Source organism: Myotis yumanensis, unplaced genomic scaffold (assembly GCF_028538775.1).
Source record: "Myotis yumanensis isolate MYYU_CA2020_CCGP unplaced genomic scaffold, mMyoYum1.0.hap1 SCAF_13, whole genome shotgun sequence".
In the NCBI taxonomy this organism is placed as follows: Eukaryota; Metazoa; Chordata; class Mammalia; order Chiroptera; family Vespertilionidae; genus Myotis; species Myotis yumanensis.
This window is the reverse complement of record NW_027223764.1, coordinates 43,244,694-43,269,759: the sequence shown is the minus strand read 5'-3', so window position 1 is coordinate 43,269,759 and position 25,066 is coordinate 43,244,694. Positions and strand designations below refer to the sequence as shown.

Genomic DNA, 25,066 nt, shown 5'->3' with positions numbered 1-25,066 from the left:
GAAGAATAAATATTTCATTTTATATCCATAAACTATTTCTGGGGAAACTGGAGATACTGGTTGCCTCTGGATGACCAGGTGACAACTGGAGTGTAAGGTGGGGAGGGAGACTTTAACCCTTTTTTTACCACTTGAATTTTAAAAAAGGGGAATATATTGATTAATGAAAAATAACTTTTTAAAATAAAAAGAATGAAATTTAAAGAGTCTAAGAGGGAAAGCAAATTAATATGGGAAATGGGCTTCATCATGGAGATGTCCTTGCACGGAGACGTGACTCGCCCTCTGTAAAACCTACTCTAACTGCCTCATGTGCCCTTCTCCACCCCATCCTGCCTCCTGCACCTGCTCTAGCTCTAGCCAGGCATCGGCATCCCCTCCTGCTTTCAGTACTTCATTCAAGCTGACTCCCCCAGCCCCACCCCATATCACCCACTACCATGCATGCCCACGTCTGAAGCAGTCTTTTTAGTCCTTAGGATTCAGGTCCCAAATGTACCTCCTACCCAATACAGACTATTCTACTGTAACTCAGATGTGTTGTTAATATGCCTGATATTTCTCCTATGTATTTCTCAATCTTAATGGTATGTATGATTTCCCCACTAAATTGGATCTCCCTCTTGATCTTGGTGTCAGCTGGAATCACTGACTACCTAATGGTGCTAAGCAAGTAAGGCCATTGAAGCATCAGCTTGAGGTTCAGAAACCTGACTGCAGGTTTTCTCCTCAGCATGTCCAGTGTTTAGGAGCCAGGACCTCCCTCACCTTTGGCAGCCTGAGCACAGAGGGTCAACCTGCCTGTGGCTCGAAAGCACCGTGCAGAACAAGGACAGTTATAATTGTCATTATCAGTGTACTGTATTCCTCCTGGCTTCTTAAATCGCCACTTCTCCTAAATGCTATCTTCTACCCCACGCCCAAATCAGGTGTGTGTTATATTAGCCAAAGTATCCTGGAAGAAGAAAATAAAAAAAAAGAAAGGACCGCCCAGCCAATTTGGCTCAGTGGTTGAGTATTGACCTCTGAATCAGAAGGTCATGGTTCAATTCCCGGTCAGGGCACATGCCCGGGTTGCAGGCTGGATCCCTGGTAGGGAGTGTGCAGAAGTCAGCTGATCGATGATTCTCTCTCGTCATTGATGTTTCTCTCTCTCTCTCTCTCTCTCTCTCTCTCTCACTTTCTCTCTCTGAAATCAATAAAAATATATGTTAAAAAATAAAGAGAAAGGACAAATACCCTTTAAGTGAAAACCCTTCCCTCTGTCCCCACACCTCCCCCCAAAGCCATCTAGGGATGGGCTGAAGAAACTAAGACATCTGCATCATAAGCCTTTCCAGGGCTGAAGCAGAAATGCCTCCCCTCACGTAACCTTGGCAGTCACAAGCCAGCTTTTGATTCTCTCCACTGCAGGAATAATCACATGGCCACACAGCTAGAGACTGTCAGCCCAACTTGGCATATTACCTCTCCAAACACCTTTGTGCAGGAGGAGGCGGGCAGCTCCTAACTGGGTCATGCTGCCCATAGCTGTGTCTGTGCCTCAGAGGCAGCTGTGGGAAATGCTCCCAGGGACACCTTTATTTCACATGTTTTTCATTGGGTTGCAGTTTAATAAACCTTTTAAGTTGTCTGTGAAGTTGTCAGTAAGTTACAAGGAAATGCTTATGCCTTCCACTGTATAGATCTGTGGTCACACTATAAAGCTGCCTCCTCACAACCCCCAGCTATTCAACCCTCCTCGCTAGCACTAAGGATTTCCCAATTTGGCTTTTCTTTCCTCTGAGTTCTTTCTCTTGTTTAGGGTAATAGTCATTGAGGAGAATAGTATTGTCCATATAAGGGATCAAGTAGACCCAGTGTGTGTAGGGGAAAAGTCATTGGGTTGGAGGTCAGGAGACCTAGTTCCTAGACCCAGCTGCTACCAGCTAGCTTTGTGACCCTGGGAAAATCATTTAACCTCTCTGGATTTCACATTTCCTCTGAGGTCTCTTCCAGTTCTAAGATTCTCTGATTCCATGTGGATATGTGGGCTCTTGTCACTTCAGAACTCTCCTTTCTTCTGTTTGGCTACTGTGGTAAATAGTTTTATGTAATACTAGAGGCCCGGTGCACAAAATTTCATGCACTGCGGGGGGGTCCCTCAGCCCAGCCTGCGCCCTCTCGCAGTCCGGGACCCCTCACTCCTTACCACCCGCCGGCAGCAGAGGTGGGAGAGGCTCCCACCACCACCACTGCGCTTGCCAGCCATGAGCCCGGCTTCTGGCTGAGTGGCCCTCCCCCTGTGGAAGTGCACTGACCACCAGGGGGCAGCTCCTGCATTGAGCATCTTCCCCCTGGTGGTCAGTGTGCATCATAGTGACCAGTGTTCCACTGTTCGGACGATTTGCATATTAGGGTTTTATTATACAGGATCGCTTCTAATATTATAGTTACACAAACTCAGTGTGTGTTTCTCTCTACTGTTGAATTGTCCAGCCGTGGAACATGCCAGAGAGTAAACTTGGAACCTGGCACAACTCAGATTCTGTTTGGACTTTTCGGAAGGCCAGATGGTACCACATTTTTGAGTGCCAGTTGAGTCCACTTTTTCCAATTCTCCCCTGTCCCAATCTAGTAGAAATCACCCAGTCTTATGTCCATCTATTATTCAGGCAGCTGGGCCAAATTTGTACAAAAGGAGTACATAGGCCTTGGAAACCTAAGCTTTCTCCAGGGTGATTTCATGCTCCATGTAGACATCTTTCAGATTAGAAACTGGAATTTCAGCCATCAATCAAACTCCACTACCAACAGCTGGTCTGCATGGGGAAGTCGGCATCTGCAGGGGAAGGAGAGGAGTTCTGCTTACTGTGATTTGATTACGACTTAGTGATTTATTCAGGGATGTGGAAGCAAATATGAATGAGCCAACTCTCAGGACCAGCTGTCGAGTGCTTGGCACCTAATCTGCTGTCATCCCACTTGCCCCGAGCACTCCCGGCTTGACAGCTCACCAGCTAGTTAAATGTTTGTTTCCTCCTCTGCTCTGATTCATATCCTGGGGGCCTATGGAAGGGCACCCCCACCAGGCTATTTGCTGACTGGTAACTTCCCAGTGGTTGGAGTTGGAGTCCCCCTGTAGCACAGTGGTGTCGGAGCCCTCCATATGACATGGAGGATAGTCTGTAGCTGTACTGTCACAGGATGGCATTTGCGATGAGGCATTCCTGTTGGTGGCCTCCAGAGGTCCCTCTTCCACAGCCACTTAATACTTTCACGAGCTTTCACTAACAGTTCTCAGGAGCTCGCACTGACATCCTTAGATATTGTTTTAGTTCATGGTTTTTTAGAGGAAAGGGCCCATCTTCATGGGGAGAAGGATGGGCACCCGGAATATCAAGAGGAATTGGCAGTAGGCACTCTGCCCTGAGAGAATGGAGGAACTGGGGAGGAGAAAAAGAGGATACTTATCAGTTACAACAGAGTGTGAGATTGATGTGAAATGCAGAAAAAAGGGATGGTTAACAAAAAGCATTCGTGTTTATGTAACACACTGATACAGAAGTCTTGATCTATTTCTCAGAACATATTTCTGTAGCCATGGGGGCGATCACAGTTTGAGAGCATCCAGTGTTTTCACTGAGCAGTCTTCTGAGGTGAACTGAGTTTCCTTAGTATAGTTTCCAACTGAGAAGTGTAATAACCAGCTGTTACCATTTTAGTTCTCTATCTAGTTACTATTCCCATTGTCAATTGGCCCATGATTTCTGTTCCTTCCCTGAGCAATTTAGTTACGAGGAATCTGTTCTTCCTGGGCCAGTGGAGAAAATCAAGTGTCTACCAGGGGTCCTCAAACTACGGCCTGCGGGCCACATGCAAATACAAATATTGTATTTGTTCCCGTTTTGTTTTTTTACTTCAAAATAAGATATGTGCAGTGTGCATAGGAATTTGTTCATAGTTGTTTTTTTAAACTATAGTCCGGCCCTCCAACGGTCTGAGGGACAGTGAACTGGCCCCCTGTTTAAAAAGTTTGAGGACCCCTGGCTCTAGACCCAGGAGACTAAGTTTCTAAACCCTGGAACTTGTGCAGGTGTGAGATGCCCAGCTCCCCTTTCAGTAGTTAACCACAGCTCATGAGCAGCCACCGCAATCGTATTTTTTGCTTAAATCTTTTCTTTCCAAGGGACACTGATTCCTCCACCCTAACTCTCATCTGAGAGAGGGCAGTGTGAATAGTAACCCAAAGCTGCAGGAAGAGGAAGCTGGCTCTCCCCACCCTCCTGAGCAGCCGAGTGCCCCTCAAGCCACAGGCTTTGAACACTGAGGTGTAGCTTAGCTTGTGGCTAATATTACCTTCCTCTACCCTTTGCCACCGAGATCCTCAGCTATTTCTGTATAGCTCCACCCCACCCTATTCTCAGATTCCAGAAAACACCAGTAAACTTTTTTGCATACTAAACCACCTCAGCAGTTATCTTGTGACATTCCCTCATTTGAATGAGAAAATTCAATCAAAAAGGTCAAGCTACTCCATGGGGTTCACACAGAATGGTGGTGGTGGAGTCAGGACTGGAGCTCAGGTCTTGTGACTTAAGCCCAGCCTTCCTACTGCATCACCCCGCTCCTCTGCATTGCTCTGGCATTTGTATCGGCACTGAATATGTGGAGGTGACGTGAAAGACCAAATGTAGGGAAAAAATGACAAGAAAGAACTGAAGTTACAGGGATTACATAGGCAGAGAAGGCACACGACTCTAGTTTTAAAGTTCACATTGCTTCTGGGTAAGTATAAACTAATTCTTTCCTTTCCTCCATGCTTTACCTCACGTAAGAGTGTGTCTAGAAGCAATAGCATCGTTAATGTAGATATAAAATTTATAGATGCAGGTAGATCACGATAAATGGGGTAAAAGGCAGTGGAAACTGCCTAGTCCTTCGTGGCTTATTTCCATGAGAACACACTTCTCACATGATTGCTAGCGTTTAACAGTAAATGTCAGAAAAAGAGAAATTGGCATGAGAGAAAAGATTCTCTGGAAGTCGGAAAAAGACAAACAAAAAAGGCTACATCCTGAACTAGTGAGACTGGCCACCCCTTATCCCCAGGGGCTGAGTTAGAAAGGACAAGGCGGCAGGTGGAAAACCTGTACGGAGGAGGGGCCAAGGAGCTCATCCATGCAGGTACTTACTGTCAGTAACTGAAGGGTGAAGCCTTAGTTACTGAGGGGAGCCTCCTCATTTCCCACCTCCCCTTCCTTTTGCTACCGGGTATTTACTTTTGTTATCATGTTCTTTCCAGTGGGTTATGGATTAAACACTAAATTATCATTTTCTTAACTACAGTTGAAAACTCTTTATTATGATTGAGTAGTTTTATCCACCACATTTAGAGAAAGCAAAATGCAAGTCCCTCTGCTATGCTAATTTAGCATCTTCCTTTCTTCTTCAGTGACCATGCAGCAGGTGGCCAGGACAGTGGCTAAAGTGGAGCTCTCAGACCATGTGTGTGATGTGGTGTTTGCGCTCTTTGACTGTGATGGTGAGTGGGGCCCTCTGGAGTCAGGCGGGAGGACTCAGCCTACTGCCCTTGGAGGGGACACTGTTTGGAATGGAGCCTTGCAGACAGCTGCACGTAGTAGCCCACACCTCTTTAGCCTACCCCTTCCCCACATCGATGGTTCAGCCCTCAGCATCATGACATTGAGAAATATAACCCCCCGTCCTGATTTGTGTTTTCCAGTTCTTCCTGTAATTCCCATTTGCCTATAGTTCTCAATTAATTATGACCACAAGGACCTTAAAAATGGAAACAATTCAACTATAGAAGTGTTTCAAAGTTAAATAAACAATAAACTCAAATATAAAAGCTTAAAAAAAATAGAAACAAAAATATTGGACCCAGCTTGCTGCTCAGTAGATTGGGAGCACTCGAGGACCTGAATGTCTAGGAAGATGCTGCGTCTCCTCCTCCCAGGGCGCATTTCGGTCATCCACACTCCATCGTGGCACCCAGCTTGCAGCCATCTGGGTGTCTGTGACCACTCTGTAGGAAGCCCTGTGAGAGATCCCGCTTCTGCTCTAGCATTATTTCTCAGCTCTGTTAGCTGACATCATAATGATACTAATATTCACAACGGGGGCTCACACTTTTATCAGTGCTTTCTGTGCTAAGCTGCTCACTTAATCCTCTGACATTGGATTGTTACTAACCACATTTACAGACCCGGAAGCTGAGAGACTCAGATAGGTTGAGTAATTTTCCCAGAATCACAAAGGTAATAGTAGACAGCAAAACCAGGGTCCGAATCAGAGCTCAGTAATGCCACCCTCTATGCTGTCTCACCTCCATGGCTTGTCTCGACTCCATTGCTTGTCCCACCTCCATTGCTTGTCTCCCAGCCAAGGTTCATTGTTCATCTTCCTTCAAGAAGCAAGGCTATGGGAATTCAAGAACCAGCCCAGAAGCATCTGCCTATGTGAAATCTTCTGTTTTGATCCCAGCAAAATGATTTTTTTTTCATTCTTTAACTTGAGTCAATTTATCCACATTACTACATGTTACACTCTATCTCTGTATATGTGGTCTTGCCTTCCCTACTAAATTGTGAACTTTTAAGGTTAGTTACAGGTCCTGTTCACCTTTAGAAACCCCACACATACAGGACTTCAGATAGTACTTTACACATAATCTCATTAACTTATTTGTTATTAAGTTGAGCTCAAGTTATTTAAATCTACTACCTGCAATCACAACTGAGGTCTGAGTCAAAGGAAGTCCCAGGGCTAGGACAAGGAAATGGCCCCATCTAGGCTGCCCTGTCCAGTATGATACCACTAGTTACATATGACTATTTTAATGTAAATTAATTAAAATTGAATATACTCTAAAACTCAGTTCTTTGGTCTCGTTAGCTACATTTTAAGTGCTCAGTAGCCATGTGTGACCAGTGGCTACTGTATTGAACAGCACCGATTTAAAAAAACATTTCCCTCATTGAAGAGAGTTCTAATGAATAGCATTACTGTAGAGAGATTAACTGCCCAAAGATTTTTTAAAATATATTTTTATTGATTTCAGAGATAGGAAGAGGGAGAGAGAGATAGAAACATCAATGATGAGAGAGAATCATCGATTGGCTGCCTCCTGCATGCCCCCTACTGAGGATCGAGCCCGCAATCCAAGCATGTGCCCTTAACTGGAATCGAACCTGGGACCCTTCAGTCTGTAGGCTGACACTCTGTCCTCTGAGCCAAACCAGTTAGGGCTCCAAAGTTTTTTTAATTTATTTTTTGAGAGAGAGAAATGGAGAGAGAAACAGAAACATTGGTTACCTCACACATGTGCCCTGGAGCCCACAATCTGGTATGTGCCCTGACCAGGAATCGAACCCATCAGCTTTTGGTGTACAGGATAATGCTCCAACCAACTGAGCCATAACAGGCCAGGGCCCATCCCCAGGTATTTTTACTCTAATCACATTCAAGTGGTTTGTTGTTGTTTTTTTAAGAAACATTTACGTTTATAATTTTCATAATTTTTGAAGCCGATATCCTAGAGCTGGTCTGTGAGGTGAATCAGAGAATACAGGCAACCAGCCTCACAGTTCTCTACTCCTAGGAGGGCCTGGGAAATTACATTTGATTTTCCAGCCTTTTAGAAGCAGGCTCTGCCAATATCTACTTGAGTCACCTTTAGAAAATCATTTAACATCTCTGGGGCTTATTTTCTTAATCTACAGAAAAAGGAAGTATATATTAAATTTAAAAGCCATTATCATTACAAATTGGTAGTTACAAAATAGGCCTGAGGAGGAATTATACAGCATAGGGAATACAGTCAATAATATTGTAATAACTATGTATGGTGCCAGGTGGGTACTAGCATTATAAGGGAATTGCTTTGTAAATTATATAATTGTCTAACCAGTATGCTATACACTTGAAACTAATATAAAATAATATTGATTACCAATATTACTGTATTAGAAAAATAAGAATAAAAAGACATTGTATTTCTACCAGTGCAAGGTCTTAGGTCAAAATGTCAGAGGACTTGTTCAGCAAAGAATTTTGAGTTGCACTCACAGGTCACACACACACACACACACACACACACACACACACAGATGACATTCAGTCATACCCCTAGAGCCATCCAGACTAGTCAGCTCTGGCCTTAGGGAAGCAGGAAACAAATCCCACAGTAGTTTGAATGAAATGGCCTCAGATTTTTTCATCTGAAGTTTCATTTTACATACAAAATATTAAGAATCTTATTTAGACTTTTTGCTCTTTTAATTACATTTTTAGTAAGCCATATTATTGATTGCTTAGCCCAGCAAGGCTACTTTTAATATTGAAATATACATACAGAAAAGTGTAAATATCATAAGTGTACAGAGTGATGAATTTTTAAAATACATTTGTATTGATTTCAGAAAGGAAAGGAGAGGGAGAGATAAAAAAAAAAAACATCAATGATGAAAGAAAATCATTCATCGGCTGCCTCCTGCACACCCCCTACTGGAGATGGAGCCTGAAACCCGGGCATGTGTCCTGACCTGGAATCAAATCATGACCATCTGGTTCATAGATTGATGCTCAACCACTGAGCCACACCTGCCGGGCAGATTGATGAATTTTTAAAAGCTGAACATACCTGTGTAACCACCGTTGTCCAGAAACATCACATTACCTGGACCACAGAGGCCCCCTGCTGCTGCCTTCCGGTCACTTCCACTCCCAGGGGCAGCCACTCTCCTGACTTACAGCACCATGGACTAGTTTGCCTGCTTTTGTTTGTTTAATCGTGCTGTGAGGTATCCCCGGGGTATCTCTGTGGTTGCCCATGCTCTCTTCAGCCAGAAAACAGGCTGTTCCGGTTTTCAGGTAGTCTGTACAAAAGCAGCCCATTTAGTCCCTCTGCACTCTCCCCCAGACCAGTCATTAGTGGAGGTCTGTTTGCTGGCTTCCTGTTGCCTCATCACCCCCAGTGAGGCAGTGAGTCCTGGGCCTCTAGTCAAGGAACTGCCTCCCGCTGCTGGAGTGGTCACTGTTCCATGTGACTGAGAGGGGACCTTTGGTGAAAGCAGATGCTCTCCAAGTTCCTTGCAGACCTGAGCATCTGCTCCGGGGGAGGGTGGACGGGAATCCTTGAGAAAATGGGCTCAACCCAAAGCCAGGTAGTGATTTTGGTTTTCACCATGAACAACCCTCATCTCTCACCTGACCATTGTAGCAATCTCCTAAATGACCCCCATACTCCAGTTGTGCCACTCTCTGGTCCCATCCCCATATATTCAGCCAGAAAAATCTCTCCAAATGGAAATCTAACTGCACTCCACTCCCCTGCTTCCAGTCCTTTCCTGGCACTCTACCACCCAGAAGATAAAGTGCAAACCCTTTCATGAAAATACAAGATCCTTGGGGACCTGTCTCCTGCCTGCCTCTTTAGTTTACTTGCCATGCCCCCACTCCTGTGAGTCCAGCAATACCTACCAGTAGCTCCGTCAGCCTGCTGCTCCCTGCTCTGCCTTTGCTAATGCTACTACCACTACTTGGAATGCTTTCCATCTCACTCTCCTTCACTTGGCCAATTCCTGTTAGTCCTTTGGGATTCAACTTAAGAGTCTCCCCCAGGAAAGCTTTGCTGACCTGTAGTTGTACCACCTCCAGCTTGGGTTAGAGAGTCTCCCTATGCACCCCTAGAGTATCCTTTACCCCATTATGGCATTTACCACACTGTTGAGATCATGTGTTTGTCTCTCCCACAACCTGTATTTCAAAGCACAAAGGTTTGTCTCCTTATTCACAACACCTAGCACAGGACCTGACATAGAGTATATTCTCATTTAACTTTGTCATACTGACCTGTCAGAGTTGCATGCAGCCAGAAAGATCAAGAACAAACCAGTTCGTTTCAGTTCAAGAGAATTCAATTTGGCTGTGAGAGAGCACTGGGCTTTACAACTCACATTGTGTGAACAATGGAATTTTCTGTCTTCATTCTGAGGCCTCCTCTTACCCTTGTCATGTTTGCCTCTTACTCTAGGCAACGGGGAGCTGAGCAACAAGGAATTTGTTTCCATCATGAAGCAACGGTTGATGAGAGGCCTGGAGAAGCCCAAAGACATGGGCTTCACCCGCCTGGTGCAGGCCATGTGGAAATGTGCACAGGATACCGCCTGGGACTTCGCTTTGCCCAAGCAGTAACCCAAAACAGCAAGAGGGGGCCACCTCCTTAACCCACTACCCTGCCGCTCAAGCAGAGCCTTGGCACAGGCCTTCCTGCTGCTGCTGGAAGTAGTGCTGCCTTCCTTTGGGAATGATCTCAGGATTCAACCCGTTTCCCCTCTCCGTCCTTCCCCTGATTCTAGGCTCTGATTCTGCCCAGTGACTCTCCCCATTGGTTCTCAAAAACATGGAGTCGTCCTAAACACTCACACATTTGGCACCTTCAGCAGCACTACCCACCCAAGCATAAAGAACGAGTGGACATTCACAGATATCCACCAACCCTGGAAAACACCCAGTTCTCCACTCGTTCTTGCTGTGGATTTATATTAACAAGAACATTCCTTGCTTTTTCTCCTGCTGGTGCTTTTAAGCTACAAATTGGGAAAACCTCTGGCAGCAAAAGGAAGTCTGTGATGAAGAGAGTGAGGATGCCTGGGCCGCCCCGAGCTGGCAGGCAGCCAGGGCCAGAGAAGGGTCTTTGCCCGTCCCCAGCTTGGCTCTGAGGCCTGCTCCAGGGAGGTGATGTCGCAGTGGGAATGCAGCAAATGTGGAATCTAAAGCAGCTGCTTGCTGGCTCTCCCTTCTTTTGCTCTCAGGCTCCGTAAGAAGACTCCACCGCAACCCTGTGTAGTGAGCAGCAGTGACTGAGTTCATGTTCCCTGCAGGTGCCATTCCTCCTCCAGGACTGCCTCTGAAGCTGAGGCCTGCTCGGAACCCCTCTGCCCTCTGCACTTCAATAATAAGTTTGCGACAAACCCTCCAAAGGCTGTTGTCTCCTTTATTTTGGGACCCTCTGGGGCCCTCTCATTTCACTTCTCCACTAGGTTTGAGATCCTGTGTTCTTTCTACCAGAGTCTGGTTCTTCCTGTTAAAGGCAATTTTAGGCACAAACAAGAGGTGGGGGCATTTGGAGGTTAGTGGTGGTGTCAGTGCTGAAAACGGCACCAGGTATTAGACCTCGGTTCAGCAACCTCGGTACTTGAGTTCTAGCTGAGAAAGAATGCAGAGCCAAGACTCAAACTTTTAAGAGAACATTTATTTAGAAAGTCACAGAGGTAGGAGTGAGCCATAGAAGAATGGGCTCAGGAAACAAGTTACAGAAGCAAAAGAAGGGCCTTGGAAGTTAGGAGAGAGGCAAGGAAGACACATGGAGTAAGGGGTGGGGAAAGGCTCAGGCTCAGGCGCGCTCCACAGAGAGTGTCGGCTGTCCTAAAGGTGGTAAGGGTGGGGGTGTTAGGGGAGGTCCCAGGGGAAGATCTCAATAGAATATTCATCAGCTTTTCAGGTGTGTCCTTTCAGGGTCATGGTCTTCACTGATTGGTCAGCATCAGGGCAAGGGTTAATCAATGCAGCTGGTCCTGACGTCAGCCATGGTTGCTTGTCTAGCTTTGCTGCTTTTCTGGGCCTGGAACTGAAACACAACTGAGGCCTAGATGTATATGATGCTGGTCAGAACCTCACTGTCTTGAGGGCTTCATGCTTCAGGGCTGTTCTCCAGCCCCCTGTTCATTCCCCCTCTAAGGGGGTCTAACTCATATGACCAGCAATGTGCTAGGGGAGGAAAGGTTCCTGTGAGGGTGAAGTCCTTGTTTTCCCAGTTTTGCCCATTCCACCCTGGTGACCTTCTGTACCTGGCCTATCGTCCTTGCTCTGTTTGTCTAACTGCCTAGCACAGTGGCATTGTTCCAGCATAGTTTGGACAGCTTTTCCTCCTGGGCAAGTGTACAGAGTCCTTGATTACTCATACCCCACAATAAGGAACTAAGATGGGGTGGTGGAGTATATGAGAAATCTGGTACGACCAAAGTTTTAAGAACCATAGCAACCAGTGTTTTATATGGACTCAACTCTGCCACCGACTCAGTGTGGCCTTGAGGAAGCAAATAATTTTCCATCTGTTTCCTTCCACTGTGAAATGACAGATAGGGGTGTGCTCGATGGGCTCTGAGGTTTCTTCCAGGTCTAAAAGCCTCTCCTTCAGTTCTCTTACAGAATTCCTGCCGTTTTCAGAACCTCCAGCTAGTGCCTCCTGGCATGACAGTGTTTCGAGTCCAGTGTCACAGAAGCACCGCACCAAGGCCTGGAAGTTGGTAGGGAGGGCTTATCAGGCCGAAGAGAGCCTGGGTCTGCGCCTGTGGCTCCACAAGGATAGTCCCAACCCAAGCATTTTCTCAGAGCAATTTAACAACCTCAGCCTTACATCCTTTCTGGGAGCAGATTAATTTCTCTCTCCAAGGAGTTCGCCACTCATCTACTTCATGTCTCCCACTCTTTCCTTTCCTGGGGCATGTGTTCCTGGTACCCACATGTAGCCTTTGCCTTGCTCATTGGCCAGGGCTGAGGCATCAGCAAAATGTGAGCTTTTCTTAAAATTGTCCCAGTATCCCAAATCACTCTTCCCAGGTCCTTGCTGTTCCAGCCTGGAAGAGAAGTTGAATACACACACTTCCTGGGACATTCATTCCCCTACGTCGTAAGGCCTACGAGAAGAGATCTGCTAATTGGCCTGGTTCACCGAAGCTGAAAGCTAGAGCATAGCTTTATTGAAACTTATTGAAACCCCGGTCGAGGGCACCTATCCCAGGTACAAGGAATTCCAGTTGAACTCCTTGCAGTGCCTGAGGAAACAGAGGAGGTCCGGGTGCTCAAGGAGACAGCGGCCACACGGACACAAGAGGGTAGATGTGCAGGTGAGAGGTACAAGCTAAGTCACCCAGAAGAGGCCAGGGTTCCCAGGAAGGCCTTGGGCCAGGTGGCATGAATAGGCTGAGAGGATTTTAGGCAGAATTTGGGGGTAGGCTAGATGCATTTGGAAATACAAAAGGCTGATTTGTGCTTCTCTTTTTATTCAAATTGTTTCTTCCACCTAGACAGAATAGACCTCCCCTCTTCCAAGGCAGCTCAAACTGTCCCTCCTTAAGAAACCGTCTTTCATCCTCTTCCAGACAAGACTGGTAGCCTCTCCTTTGCCTCCCAAGGATCACTTGCCCACCCACAGCAGCACCGCTGCAATTCAATGTCATTCTTGTGAGACGGTCACCACAAGTTCAGACCCAGAGCAGTAACATGATCAAACAAACAGCCTCAAAGCTAATTTAAAAATAACTCTGGGACGATGTTAACATGATACTAGCAGTGCCTCAGTAAGTTCCTCCCACACACCCACAGCCATTCTCTACTTCTGTTGTTGTTCTCTACTTTTTAAAAAAAACAAAAGTAATTTTCTCCAGTTCAAGCCCTTAGGCTTCGGGAACTCAGAGGGGACCCAGGCTACTTCCTTGACCTGGAACTCAGCATCATCCACAAGGACACGCAGGAAGAATATGGAGAGTTACTAATAACATGCATGCTCTTAAAAAATAATTTTAATAGCTTTCAGTGCCCACCTAGTTTTTAACTCTAGTTGGAACATATGCACTTGAACCAAATTAGAATCTAAGACAAAGGAGAAGTCTAGGCAATGGCTGCTTCCACACAGGCAAGAAGGAACAGCAGCCTGGGACCCAAGATCCAGATCCCCACCAGAGCATCCTCTCCCAGCGGCTCAGAAAAGGGAGGGAGCAGAGACAGTGTTCAGTTTTCAGGCTTCAGTTGCCACCTACTGGCAAGACGGCTTAGTGCAGGGACTCACAGCTTGAGTGCAGCCGAGTCCCAGCTCTGCACCTGAGAATAGCCTCCCAGGGGCCTGGTGGCATGATAAACCATAATTGTTTGTGTGTTTTTTAAATATATTTCATTGATTCTTTACAGAGAGGAAGGGAGAGAGAGAGTCAGAAACATCGATGAGAGAGAAACATCGATCAGCTGCCTCCTGCACATCTCCTACTGGGGATGTGCCCGCAACCCAGGTACGTGCCCTCGACCGGAATCAAACCCGGGACCCTTCAGTTCGCAGGCCGACGCTCTATCCACTGAGCCAAACCGGCTTCGGCATAAACCATAATTGTTAAGAGAAACTCTATGGGTATCATTAATACTGAGGTGAAGAAAGGAGGGATGCCTCGTATTGTTCTTGGTGACTCTAGAAAAGGGTCTGAGTTACTCCATTCTACAACTCTTCACTGGTCACCTATGTGCAGCTAGGCACTCAGCAAGGTCTTCAGGTTAAGTACAGGCTACTATGAGATCACGTGGAGAAGCAGAAGGGCTATGTAATCAAAATTTAGGAGTTCTATCAGATTTGGAAGGCTTGCAGAGGAAATTACTTCTTTTAATATAAGAAAAAGAGAGACCTGAGCGTTGAGCAGGAGTTAACAACTCAGGAGAAGGAGTGTCTAGGCAGAGGGTAACGAGTGTACAAAGAACAAAGGCCAAAAAACATGTTTCTGGGAATGAACGTTCTAGGGAGTGTCCAGTTCTGATGGGGGTGATTTTGGAACCCAAGAACTACGATGGCACTTCTGTTAGTTTAACCAACTTGTTTGGAATACAGTGGTGGTTTGACCCAGTCCAAAGGTTATTTTGGACTGTTCTAACATTCCAAAGGTTTGAGGAGTAAGGCATGCAAGGCAGTTCCTCCAGTTGTAGCTCCAATTTTATTTTTACGTGGTTCTGTTTATGTTATTTTTCACACATTTTTAGACTTTATAAGTGGGGTTCATCTAGTTGCTTATTTACATAGGGTTTCTGTTATGTATTGAAAATATTACATCGGGAGGTAATAAACCTCTGTTAAGCTATGTTTCCAGAATGCTCTGATCATGCATAGTTCATCCTTTTCCTTTGGTCACTGATGGACAAGGAGGAAGTAGACATTTTCACAGGTAGGACTAATGAACTATCAGTGAAAATATCAACTTATAGGTTCAAGATCAGTGGTTCTCAACCTTCCTAATGCCGCGACCCTTTAATACAGTTCCTCATGTTGTGGTGACCTCCAATTTCATTGTTACAAATTGAACATAATTAAAGCATAGTGATTAATCACAAAAACAATATGTAATTGTATATGTGTTTTCCAGTGGTCTTAGGCGACCCCTGTGAAAGGTTGGGAACCGCTGTTCTAGATCATTTTGGGCTGGTCTCTTGAACATGCAAGTCAATTATGGCAAAAGAGTACCCAAATTCCATTTGCACTGTGATTTCAGGAGTAGAGGGAGCCTTACAGGGAGAGCAGAAAAGAGCAGATGTGAGAAAAAGATAAATTTCTGGTGTTTAAATTCTTTTCTCTCTGGTCTTCAGTGCCTTTCTGAGGGGTACACCTGTCCTTAGGATCCAAAAGTACCCTCAATGGAAAACTGTAGTTTCAGAAGCTGTATATTTCTGTAAATAAAATTTTTCATTTATTTGTCTTTTTGTTTTTAGAATGTAAAATTTAATGTTGAATCAGAATAGATTAAATGTAAAGGACAGACTATATGTATGATCCTTGCATCTATGCAAGGAATATATTTTATTAATAAAACCAGCACTGGCTACATCATGTGCTACCTTAATAATTACGTATATTAAAGAAAAATCAAGATATACTCAGCCCTGGACGGTATGCTCAGTGGTTAGAACGTTGGCCTGAGCACCAAAGGGTTGTGGATTAGATTGCCGATCAAGGGCCCATACCTGGGTTGCAGTTTAATCCCACCCCAGTCAGGACCAATGTTTCTCTCACATTAGTGTTTCTCTCTCCTCCTCCCCTTCCTTCCCTTCCTCTCTTCCATTCTAAAAATCAATGAAAAAAATATCCTTGGGTGAGGATTAATAAAACAAACAAGAAAATCAAGATATACTCAACTATTTCTATATTAAAATATTATCTCAATAAACATAAAAAGAATTAAGATGGTAGTCATTCACTAAAAAAAAAAGATAAAAAATACATATGGACATTTTAAACATACTTAAAACTCAGAAGTTACAAAAAATCATGATGGAAATTTTTAAATGTTTAGAGCTGAATAAAGTAATGAAAATACTAGATATTAAAACTTGTGGGACACAAATAAAGGGAAACCTATAAATTTATTAACAAGGTCCATACTTATTTAGAGAAAATGGGCTGACAATTAATAAGTTAAGCATTTGCCTCAAGAAGTTGGAAAAAGAACAATAGATTAAAACCAAAAAAAGAGCAAAAATAAGTAATATAAAATTTTAAATGCATATAACTAGATACAAAAGCAGTTTTAAAATAATATTGGCAGAAACCAAGATGGTGGCATAGGTAAACACCGGAGATTGCTGCCTCAAACAACCACTTCAAAAATACACCTAAAATGCCGAAACCGGTTTGGCTCAGTGGATAGAGTGTCGGCCTGCGGACTGAAAGGTCCCAGGTTCGATTCCAGTCAAGGGCATGTACCTGGGTTGTGGGCACATCCCCACTGGGGGGCGTGCAAGAGGCAGCTGATCGATGTTTCTCTCTCATAGATGTTTCTAAATCTCTATCTCTCTCCCTTCCTCTCTGTAAATAATCAATAAAATATATTTTTTTAAAAAATACAGCTAAAAGACGAACAGACATCATCCAGAACCACAGGAAGGCTGGCTGAGTGGAAATTCTACAACTAGAAGGAAAGAGAAAAGCATACCAAGACTCAGAGGAGGCGCAGTGCAGAAGTAAAATACTAAGGTGCGGAGGTGCATGTGGAGCGGGCTGGCAGCTGAGGGTGCGGTTGTCCTTTTCAATCGGGAAGGAGTCTGAGGCTCTGAGTCTCTAGGGATCCAGACTCATACGGGAGAAGCAGGACTGTCTGGCATCGGTCAGAACTCGAGGGCAGCTTTCTCTCTGAGGGGCTTGCAGTGATTACCGGGACATTGAGAAGCAAAGCCTCTGAGGGCAGGACTGAGAGCAGCCATAACTGCTAGCCCTGCCCTGTTGATCCTGTGGGACCCGCCCCGCCCCACCCAAGCACTGCAGGGAGGCTTTTGCTGGATAGCCTCAGGCAAAGGCTAGAGTAGCACCTCCCTAGAGATCCAGGAGCCAGAAAGCCAGAAGTCAGAGTGGGACCATCCAGTTTGAAGCTCTGTGGAAACATAAAGGACACCCTCAGGGGACAGACTCAGTGAGCACCAAAGCCCCATTGAAGCAAGTCTTGCCCCAGAGGGGTGTCTCCAGCACAGAAGTTCTCCCACTGCAGACACAGCTGATTCTCATAGCCAATTGGCCTGGAGGCCAATTCCTCCCAGTGATACCTACCACAATCAAGGCTTAACTACAACAAGGCTGTGCACAAAGCCCACAAGGGGGTGCACCAAGAGTGTCCTCCTCAGGTAATTGGGGAGGCTGAACCACTGGGCCCTAGAGGACACTTAGTGCAGAAAATCACTGTATCAACACAGGGAAGCATAAAAAATGTGGAGACAAAGAAAAAGGACACAAATGACAGAAATGGAGGAAAGCAAACTACTGGATATAGAGTTCAAAACCACACTTTTAAGGTTTTTCAATAATTTTCTAGAAACTGCCAATAAACTTAATGAGATCTACAAGAAATCTAGTGAGACCCTCGATGTTGTGATAAAGGACCAACTAGAAATTAAGCATACACTGACTGAAATGAAGAATATTATACAGACTCCCAACAGCAGACTAGAGGATTGCAAGAATCAAGTCAATGATTTGAAATACGAAGAAGCAAAAAAGCACCCAACCAGAAAAGCAAAATCAAAAAAGAATCCAAAAATACAAAGATAGTGTAAGGAGCCTCTGGGACAGCTTCAAGCGTACCAACATCCGAATTATAGGGGTGCCAGAAGAAGAGAGAGAGCAATATATTGAAAACCTATTTGAAGAAATAATGACAGAAAACTTCCCCTACCTGGTGAAAGAAATAGACTTACAAGTCCAGGAAGCGCAGAGAACCCCAAACAAAAGGAATCCAAAGAGGACCACACCAAGACACATCATCATTAAAATGCCAAGAGCAAAAGACAAAGAGAGAATCTTAAAAGCAGCAAGAGAAAGAAAGTCAGTTACCTACAAGGGAATACCCATACAACTGTCAGCTGATTTCTCAACAGAAACCATGCAGGCCAGAAGGGAGTGGCAAGAAATATTCAAAGTGATGAATAGCAAGAACCTACAACCAAGATTACTTTATCCAGCAAAGCTATCATTCAGAATTGAAGGTCAGATAAAGAGCTTCACAGATAAGAAAAAGCTAAAGGAGTTCATCACCACCAAACCAGTATTATATGAAATGCTGAAAGGTATCCTTTAAGAAGAGGAAGAAGAAGAAAAAAGTAAAGATACAAATTTTGAACAACAAATACACATCTATCAACAAGTGAATCTGAAAATCAAGTGAATAATCTGATGAACAGTATGAACTGGTGATTATAATAGAATCAGGGGCATAGAAAGGGAGTGGACTGACTATTCTTGGGGGGGGGAAGGGGTGTGGTGGATTCGGGAAGAGACTGGACAAAAATCGTGCACCTATGGATGAGGACAGTGGGTGGGGAGTGAGGGTGGAGGGTGGGGTGGGAACTGGGAGGAGGGGAGTTATGGTGGGAAAAAAGAGGAACAAATGTAATAATCTGAACAATAAAGATTAAATTTTTAAAAAAGCTATCATTCAGAATTGAAGGTCAGATAAAGAGCTTCACAGATCAGGAAAAGCTAAAGGAGTTCATCACCACTAAACCAGTATTATATGAAATGCTGAAGTATCTTTTAAGAAGAGGAAGAAGAAGAAAAAGGTAAAGATACAAATTATGAACAACAAATACACATCCATCAACAAGTGAATCTAAAAATCAAGTGAATAGAGTGCTCTTACTAGACATGGTGCTGGCCAGTGTGTTGGAGAGCTCAGTACCGATGAACCGGCCCAGGTTTTTCAGACTCGGGGGTCGTGCAGATCTGTTGGACCTGGGTCCAGGTAGTCCCAGCGATGGGCTGAGCCTTGCTGCGCACAGCTGGGGTGTCCCAGAGGAGCCGAGGATCGAAATACTTCATGGAACCACCACCCTGGCCTTCAAGTTTCAACATGGAGTCATTGTTGCAGCGGACTCCTGGGCCACAGCGGGCGCCTACATTGCCTCCCAGACGGTAAAGAAGGTGATAGAGCCCCTACCTGCTGGGCACCATGGCTGGGGGTGCAGCGGATTGCAGCTTCTGGGAGCGGCTATTGGCTCGGCAGTGTCAAATTTATGAGCTTCGAAACAAGGAACGCATATCAGTAGCAGCTGCCTCCAAACTGCTCGCCAACATGATTTATCAGTATAAAGGCATGGGGCTGTCCATGGGCACCATGATCTGTGACTGGGACAAGAGAGGCCCTGGCCTCTACTACGTGGACAGTGAAGGAAACCGGATCTCGGGGGTCACCTTCTCTGTAGGTTCTGGCTCTGTGTATGCATATGGGGTCATGGATCGGGGTTACTCCTATGACCTAGAGGTGGAAGAGGCCTATGATCTGGCCCGTCGAGCCATCTACCAAGCCACCTATAGAGATGCCTACTCAGGAGGTTCGGTCAGCCTCTACCATGTCCCTGAGGATGGCTGGATCCGAGTCTCCGGTGATAATGTAGCTGATTTACATGACAAGTACACTGGATCTGCCCCCTGAAGGAGGGTGGATATAGCTACTTGTGTTTGGGGCCACTGTTGTTGGTAATATGGGTACAACTCCCCATTCTATAGTGGAGGGGTCCCCAATCAATACAATTGACCTCTATTGTTAATGAACTGTTGCGAAGGTGAAGATTGCTTTTCCTTTCTTGGATGTTAACATTACACTACTGGACCTCAAAAAAAAAAAATCAAGTGAATAAATAATCTGATGATCAGAATAAACTGGTGATTATAATAGAATCAGGGCCATAGAAAGGGAGTGGACTGACTATTCTTGGGGGGGAAAGGGGTGTGGGGGATGCGGGAAGAGACTGGACAAAAATTGTGCACCTATGAATGAGGACAGTGGGGGGGGGGGGCGGAGGGTGGGAGGGGAACCGAGTGGAGGGAAGGAGTTATGGGGGGAAAAAGAGGAACAAATGTAATAATCTGAACAATAAAGATTTAATTTTTAAAAAAAGTAAAGTCCTACAATTGGCTTCTCTCTGAGGGGGCGTGGCTAGGCCCTGGGGGCGTGGCCGGGACGAGCCAGCTTAAAGCCTGGCTGAGGTGCAGAGGCCCGGGCTATGGTGGCTGTTACCTGTGGAGGCATGGAGGAGTGCGCTTGCCTCTGCGGTGTGGGCTCTTCGCGGGGATGTAGGTGTCCTCAGAAGCACCAGCACCCAGCTGAGATGGCAGCTGCAGATGTCAAACCGCCCCGGCAGAAAAGCACGTCGAGGAGGACGCGGCAGTGCGGTGCTGTGCGGGGAGTGGAGGAATCGCGAGCCCCATGCCGCCCCCGCCGCCCCAGCACTGCTCGCTGCAGGACCTGCCGGTGGAGATGCTGGTGGAGATCTTCGCCTGGGTTCCCGCCACCGACCTGCCCAGCCTGGCCGAGGCCTGCACCAAATTCCACCACACCCTGCACATCGACAGCATCTGGAGAAGGCGCTGCCGGGAGGAGTTTGGCATTCGTGAAAACTTGCAGAACCTGGAGATGATCGGTATGTCTTACGGAGAAGTCTATGCGAAGCTGTTCCCATACAGACACATTTTGGGATTGTGGCAGCTAGATCATAGCTATAGAACACTAGTGAATGTAGTGGTGGACGGCTTATGCATTACTGGTTGGAAATACAGGCCTTCCTTTCACACCCATGTGGGTGGCCCCATACATTTCAAGCCCGTGTTCAGAATTCGCCTGACGGAGAGGAAATCAGCCACGGTGGAGTGCATGGAAGGCCTCCACAGCAGGCCCCACAACCGCCAGGTGCTGATTCAGAAGGACAGGTTCACCACCCATTGCAACCAGACATACCACCGAAAGGATTTAACAGCGAGTCTTAGGGATGAATGGGTGTGGGTGCTGATGGGGGAGGACAGACAGCGGTATGACTTCCTGACCTACCGCCGCCTCTACCTCCCGCTGAGCCACCCGGACAACCTCATCAGGCCAGGCCTCTTCCAATATTACTTAGATGACTTTGGCCTAAAGATTGCCATGCTCAGCTTCCATGGGAAGTATGCCCAGGTCACCGATATCACGGGATACTCCAAGGTGACATTAGAGATCCACCTCATGCGCCGCATCCAGCTGCGAGATGGCGAGATCTTTAGCAACTTCAACGAGCTCTCCCGCGTGGTCCAGGAGATTGACGAACAGGTGACTCGGGAGCAGCAGCAGCAGCAGCAAGAAGACGGGATTGAGGAAAGCGAGGGCCATGGCTGGCAGAGCCCTGCCCAGCCCAGCATCGGGGAGTCCGGGGCTGCAGCTTCGGAGGAGCAGCCTGTTCCGTTTGTTCTGCCTGTGGGCGTGCGTTCAAGAGTCCAGAACTACCCCCGAACCTGCAGGATGTGTTTCTATGGCGTGGACACTCTTGCCATAATTGGCTCATCCTACCGCAAGAGCTTCCCTGGAGTCTTCATCCTGTTCGATGAGAACCACTTCGGGTTCATCTGGCCGAAGGCGAAACACTTCTTCCTGTACAGCAGAGTCCAGAACACCTTCCAGAATGTGGAGGCACCATCCCCGCAGGCTTTCCTGGAGATGCTCAAGAACATTCAGTCCATGCCCTAACAGGTTTGGCTCAGTGGACAGAGCGTTGGCATGCGGCCTGAAGGGTCCCAGGTTGGATTCCAGTCAGGGGCATGTACCTGGGTTGCGGGCACATCCCCGGGGGGGGGGGGGGTGCAGGAGGCAGCTGATTGATGTTTCTCTCTCATTGATGTTTCTAACTCTCTCTCTCCCTTGCTCTCTGTAAAAAATTAATAAAATATATTTAAAAAATAAAATAAAATAATATTGGCAACAATTTATGCGAATAAATTTGAAATAGTTTCCTAGAAAATATAATTTGCCAAACAGACACAGGAAAAAATAAAAAATCTGAATAGACTATAACTATAATAAATGGAATGAGTTTAAAATCTATTTATACGAATAATATACCAAACCCAGATGGCTTTATCTAAAGGAGAAAAACAAAACAAAACAGAGAACCAGTTCCTGTAAGCCCCTGTAAGCCCCAGTAAAGAGTTTGGATTTTTATATTAATGGTAATTAGGAGCCACTAAAAGATTTTAAGCAGGAAGGTGACATAATTGCATTTTGGAATGAAGACTTGGCCTGCAGTGAAGTGGATCAAGGTTGGAGACTGCTATAATAATTAGTTAAGAGATGCTAGAAGCCTGGGTTAAGGGACGGCTGCAGAGTTGGAGAGTCGGTAACAGATTTGGGAGATGTTTAGGTCAGGCTTAGGGGTAGGGATGGGGGCATATAAATCGAAGAATGATAAGGGACTGGGAATAATTAAGGATGAAACCCTGATTTCTGTGTAGGTAACTGGGTGCATGTAGTGCTCTTAGTGAATTGGCAAGCTGAGTGAACCATGTTTGGGTGGAGGAGGAGGAGGCCATTTTTTTACATGTTGAGGTGCCTGAGACACATCCTGGTGGAACCAACTAGTAGTTAGATATAAGAATCTGAACCCAGGAAGCAGGTTTAGGGTGGAGATATGGTTTGGAAATTTCCTGAAAACCTGGGTTCTCCCAATTTCAAGGCCAACTAATCATGACACGTGAAGTCTGAGTCAGTTTCCCAACTGTAAAATACTAATACCAGCTCCATCTCTTCCCCAAGGGAAGCTGAGAACAGAGACCATCAAAGTGAAAGGACTTTGAGTCAAAGAACCCGTACATGGTGGGATCTCCGTGAGATGGACAAGTTTGGTAAAAGGGCTCCAAGTACCTGTGCCCTTATCTCTCCAGTCTCTAGCCTCTGGTCCTCCCAAGGTGTCCAGATGTCCTTCTCTAGGGAGAAAAAGAGAGCAAAGGACTAAAACGAAGATTCAAAGATGCTATGGGGAAATATTCATGTGTTCAGTCAATAATTTATTGAAGCTCAAACTGAAAACTGAATTACCTATCAGTCATTCACACTCTTGGGTGAATTTTTATTTTCATTGTGAGATTTAAGTGTGGGGTTTTTTTGCTGTTGTTTTTTGTTTGTTTTTTTGCCGGAAGCCGATCCATCCTTGCTGCTTGACACAGTCGCTGCAGAGAAGAAACGTCTGCACAGTCCCTGGGATTCATTTAACAAATAGGTATTGAGCCCATATTAGGTAGCAGGGCCTGTGCTCGGGCCACAGGGAACATGAAGGCAAGATCTCCACTTCGGTTTAGCTGGAGACAGGTGTGCCCACTGTGCAGGGCAGCGAAGATGGGTGTCCGTGGGGAGCCAGGCTTAAGCGCTATGGGGAAATCAAAGCGGGGAGAGGTCGTGGAGGAGGAGGCCCTTTCTCAGACTCAGACCCTGGCCCAGATGTCCAATCCCCCGAGCTTTTACAGTCCTACAGGCACAACGAGCAACTCCCTCTTCTGAGCCTCCTCTGGTTACACACCATCCCCCTGTGGTGCTCACCACCTGTGCTCTGATCCTCTCAATGTCTCTCCCTTACTAGACTGTGAGCTCCCTGATGTCAGGGTCTGTCCTTGGTGGTGCATCTCTGAATCCCTAAAGCTCTACACAGGGCCTGGCTTTCAGGACAGACTATTGGATGGATTCTACCTCATCACAGGGAAGGTAAGAGTTCAAGCTGAGCCCTGAAGAACAAGTTAGACTTGGACAGACGGGAAAGATAAGTAAGGAGGGCAGGCAGACAGATGGGGGTGTGTGTGTGTGTGAAATGTCTCAGTAGAGATGGAGAAGGAACTATAGCAGAGGAACTATGTCGAGGTCAGACTGTGAATTCTCAGTGTCTCCAGAAGAGAGAAACCGGAGGCTAGTGGTCACCTAATACAAGAGTGGCTGCAGCTCTAGGAGCAAATGAGGAGATGCTGTTTCATTTGAAGATTCATTTTCCCAGGGACTTCTTCTGGGTACCTGTGGGGGGTAATTAAGGATTTTGTCTCTTTTTGAGCCTCATCCTCCCACAAATACCATGACTCCAGCTAGTCAAATTAGAAGTTTCCAAGTTTTTCCTTAGATTAAAATCATGACATCTCGCCTGGCCAGGTGGCTCAGTTGGTTGGAGTGTCGTCCAGTACACCAAAAGGTTGTGGATTTTATTCTGGCCAGGGCACATACCTAGGTTGTGGGTTCGATGCCTGGTTAGGTCAGGGTGTGTATGGGATGTCTGTCTGTGTCTCTCTCTCTCTTTTTTCTCTCCCCCTTCTCTCTCTAAAATCAATAAATCTTACATGAGGATAAAAAATTGTCGTGAGTGATAAATTGAGGTTAGTCAGACCAGCTTTCTAATCCCTTCTGAAACAACAAAGCCTTTCTGAATGGAAATAGTTCAGAGACCCCGCTTAGCAGCAGAGGGGATGGAAGGAAAAAACAGGCATAAAGAGGTCCTACCACACACACACACTCATCCCACCTCTACAGATCCTGGTGCTCCAGACCCTACCAACCAAGTCAAGTGACTAACTCCAGATTCGAGATTTAATTCAGATTTTGTTATTTACATGCACTGAGGGAAAAGAAAGGAGGGCTCTCCAGCCAGTAGCTGGGCAATCACAGTCCAATTCCTTAACACAACAGAATTCCAGGCCTCCTTTACAGAAGTGCCTTCTTCACAAAGTCAAGTACCTATCGTCAGCCAGGGAAGAGGGGCCTCGGAATCGTCAGAAAATGGAGGAGGTGACCTCATGATACGTAGCAGTGTGGACAAAAAGGGGTCCCTGCAATAAATCTATCTGAAGAACCTCTCAGGTCATGATGGGTAGTCACACCTCAGGCCTCAAACTTCCATAACAAAAGATTATATTTGCTGTAAGAAAGCCCTGTCCATTGTTTTGTGCACCTAGGTTTACACACTTTTAAAATACCTCTTTCTGCCCAGCCAGCAT

At 45.9% G+C, this 25,066-nt stretch overlaps 2 protein-coding genes and 1 pseudogene across 3 annotated transcripts in view; all 3 read left to right on the top strand.

Annotated features, from left to right (window-relative positions):
• MICU1 (mitochondrial calcium uptake 1) overlaps positions 1 to 10,985 on the top strand; it is a 174,920-nt gene extending 163,935 nt beyond the window's left edge. For both annotated transcript variants that reach the window (XM_070432948.1, XM_070432946.1), the window contains 2 exons: positions 5,435 to 5,524; positions 10,037 to 10,985. In XM_070432948.1, the coding sequence (XP_070289049.1) occupies positions 5,435 to 5,524; positions 10,037 to 10,197 (251 nt within the window). In that variant the 3' untranslated portion in view covers positions 10,198 to 10,985. The remainder of the gene's footprint in view (positions 1 to 5,434; positions 5,525 to 10,036) is intronic.
• A 7,919-nt stretch (positions 10,986 to 18,904) lies between these two features.
• LOC139021573 (proteasome subunit beta type-5 pseudogene) lies at positions 18,905 to 19,969 on the top strand (annotated as a pseudogene).
• A 535-nt stretch (positions 19,970 to 20,504) lies between these two features.
• Positions 20,505 to 23,730, top strand: LOC139022200 (F-box only protein 31-like). The gene is made up of 3 exons (XM_070433249.1): positions 20,505 to 21,442; positions 21,566 to 21,734; positions 23,674 to 23,730. Exons 1-3 carry the CDS (start codon positions 20,505 to 20,507, stop codon positions 23,728 to 23,730), a joined length of 1,164 nt encoding a protein of 387 aa, XP_070289350.1.
• The last annotated feature ends 1,336 nt before the right edge of the window (positions 23,731 to 25,066 follow it).

Bases quoted from the DNA above. Each gene is read 5' to 3' on its own strand.
- LOC139022200 (XM_070433249.1), top strand. From the start codon at position 20,505: ATGCCGCCCCCGCCGCCCCAGCACTGCTCGCTGCAGGACCTGCCGGTG. The intron at 21,443-21,565 runs GCAGAGCCCTGC...CCGAACCTGCAG, and splicing joins GAAAGCGAGGGCCATGGCTG to GATGTGTTTCTATGGCGTGG. The intron at 21,735-23,673 runs GCACCATCCCCG...CTCCCTTACTAG, and splicing joins ACACCTTCCAGAATGTGGAG to ACTGTGAGCTCCCTGATGTC.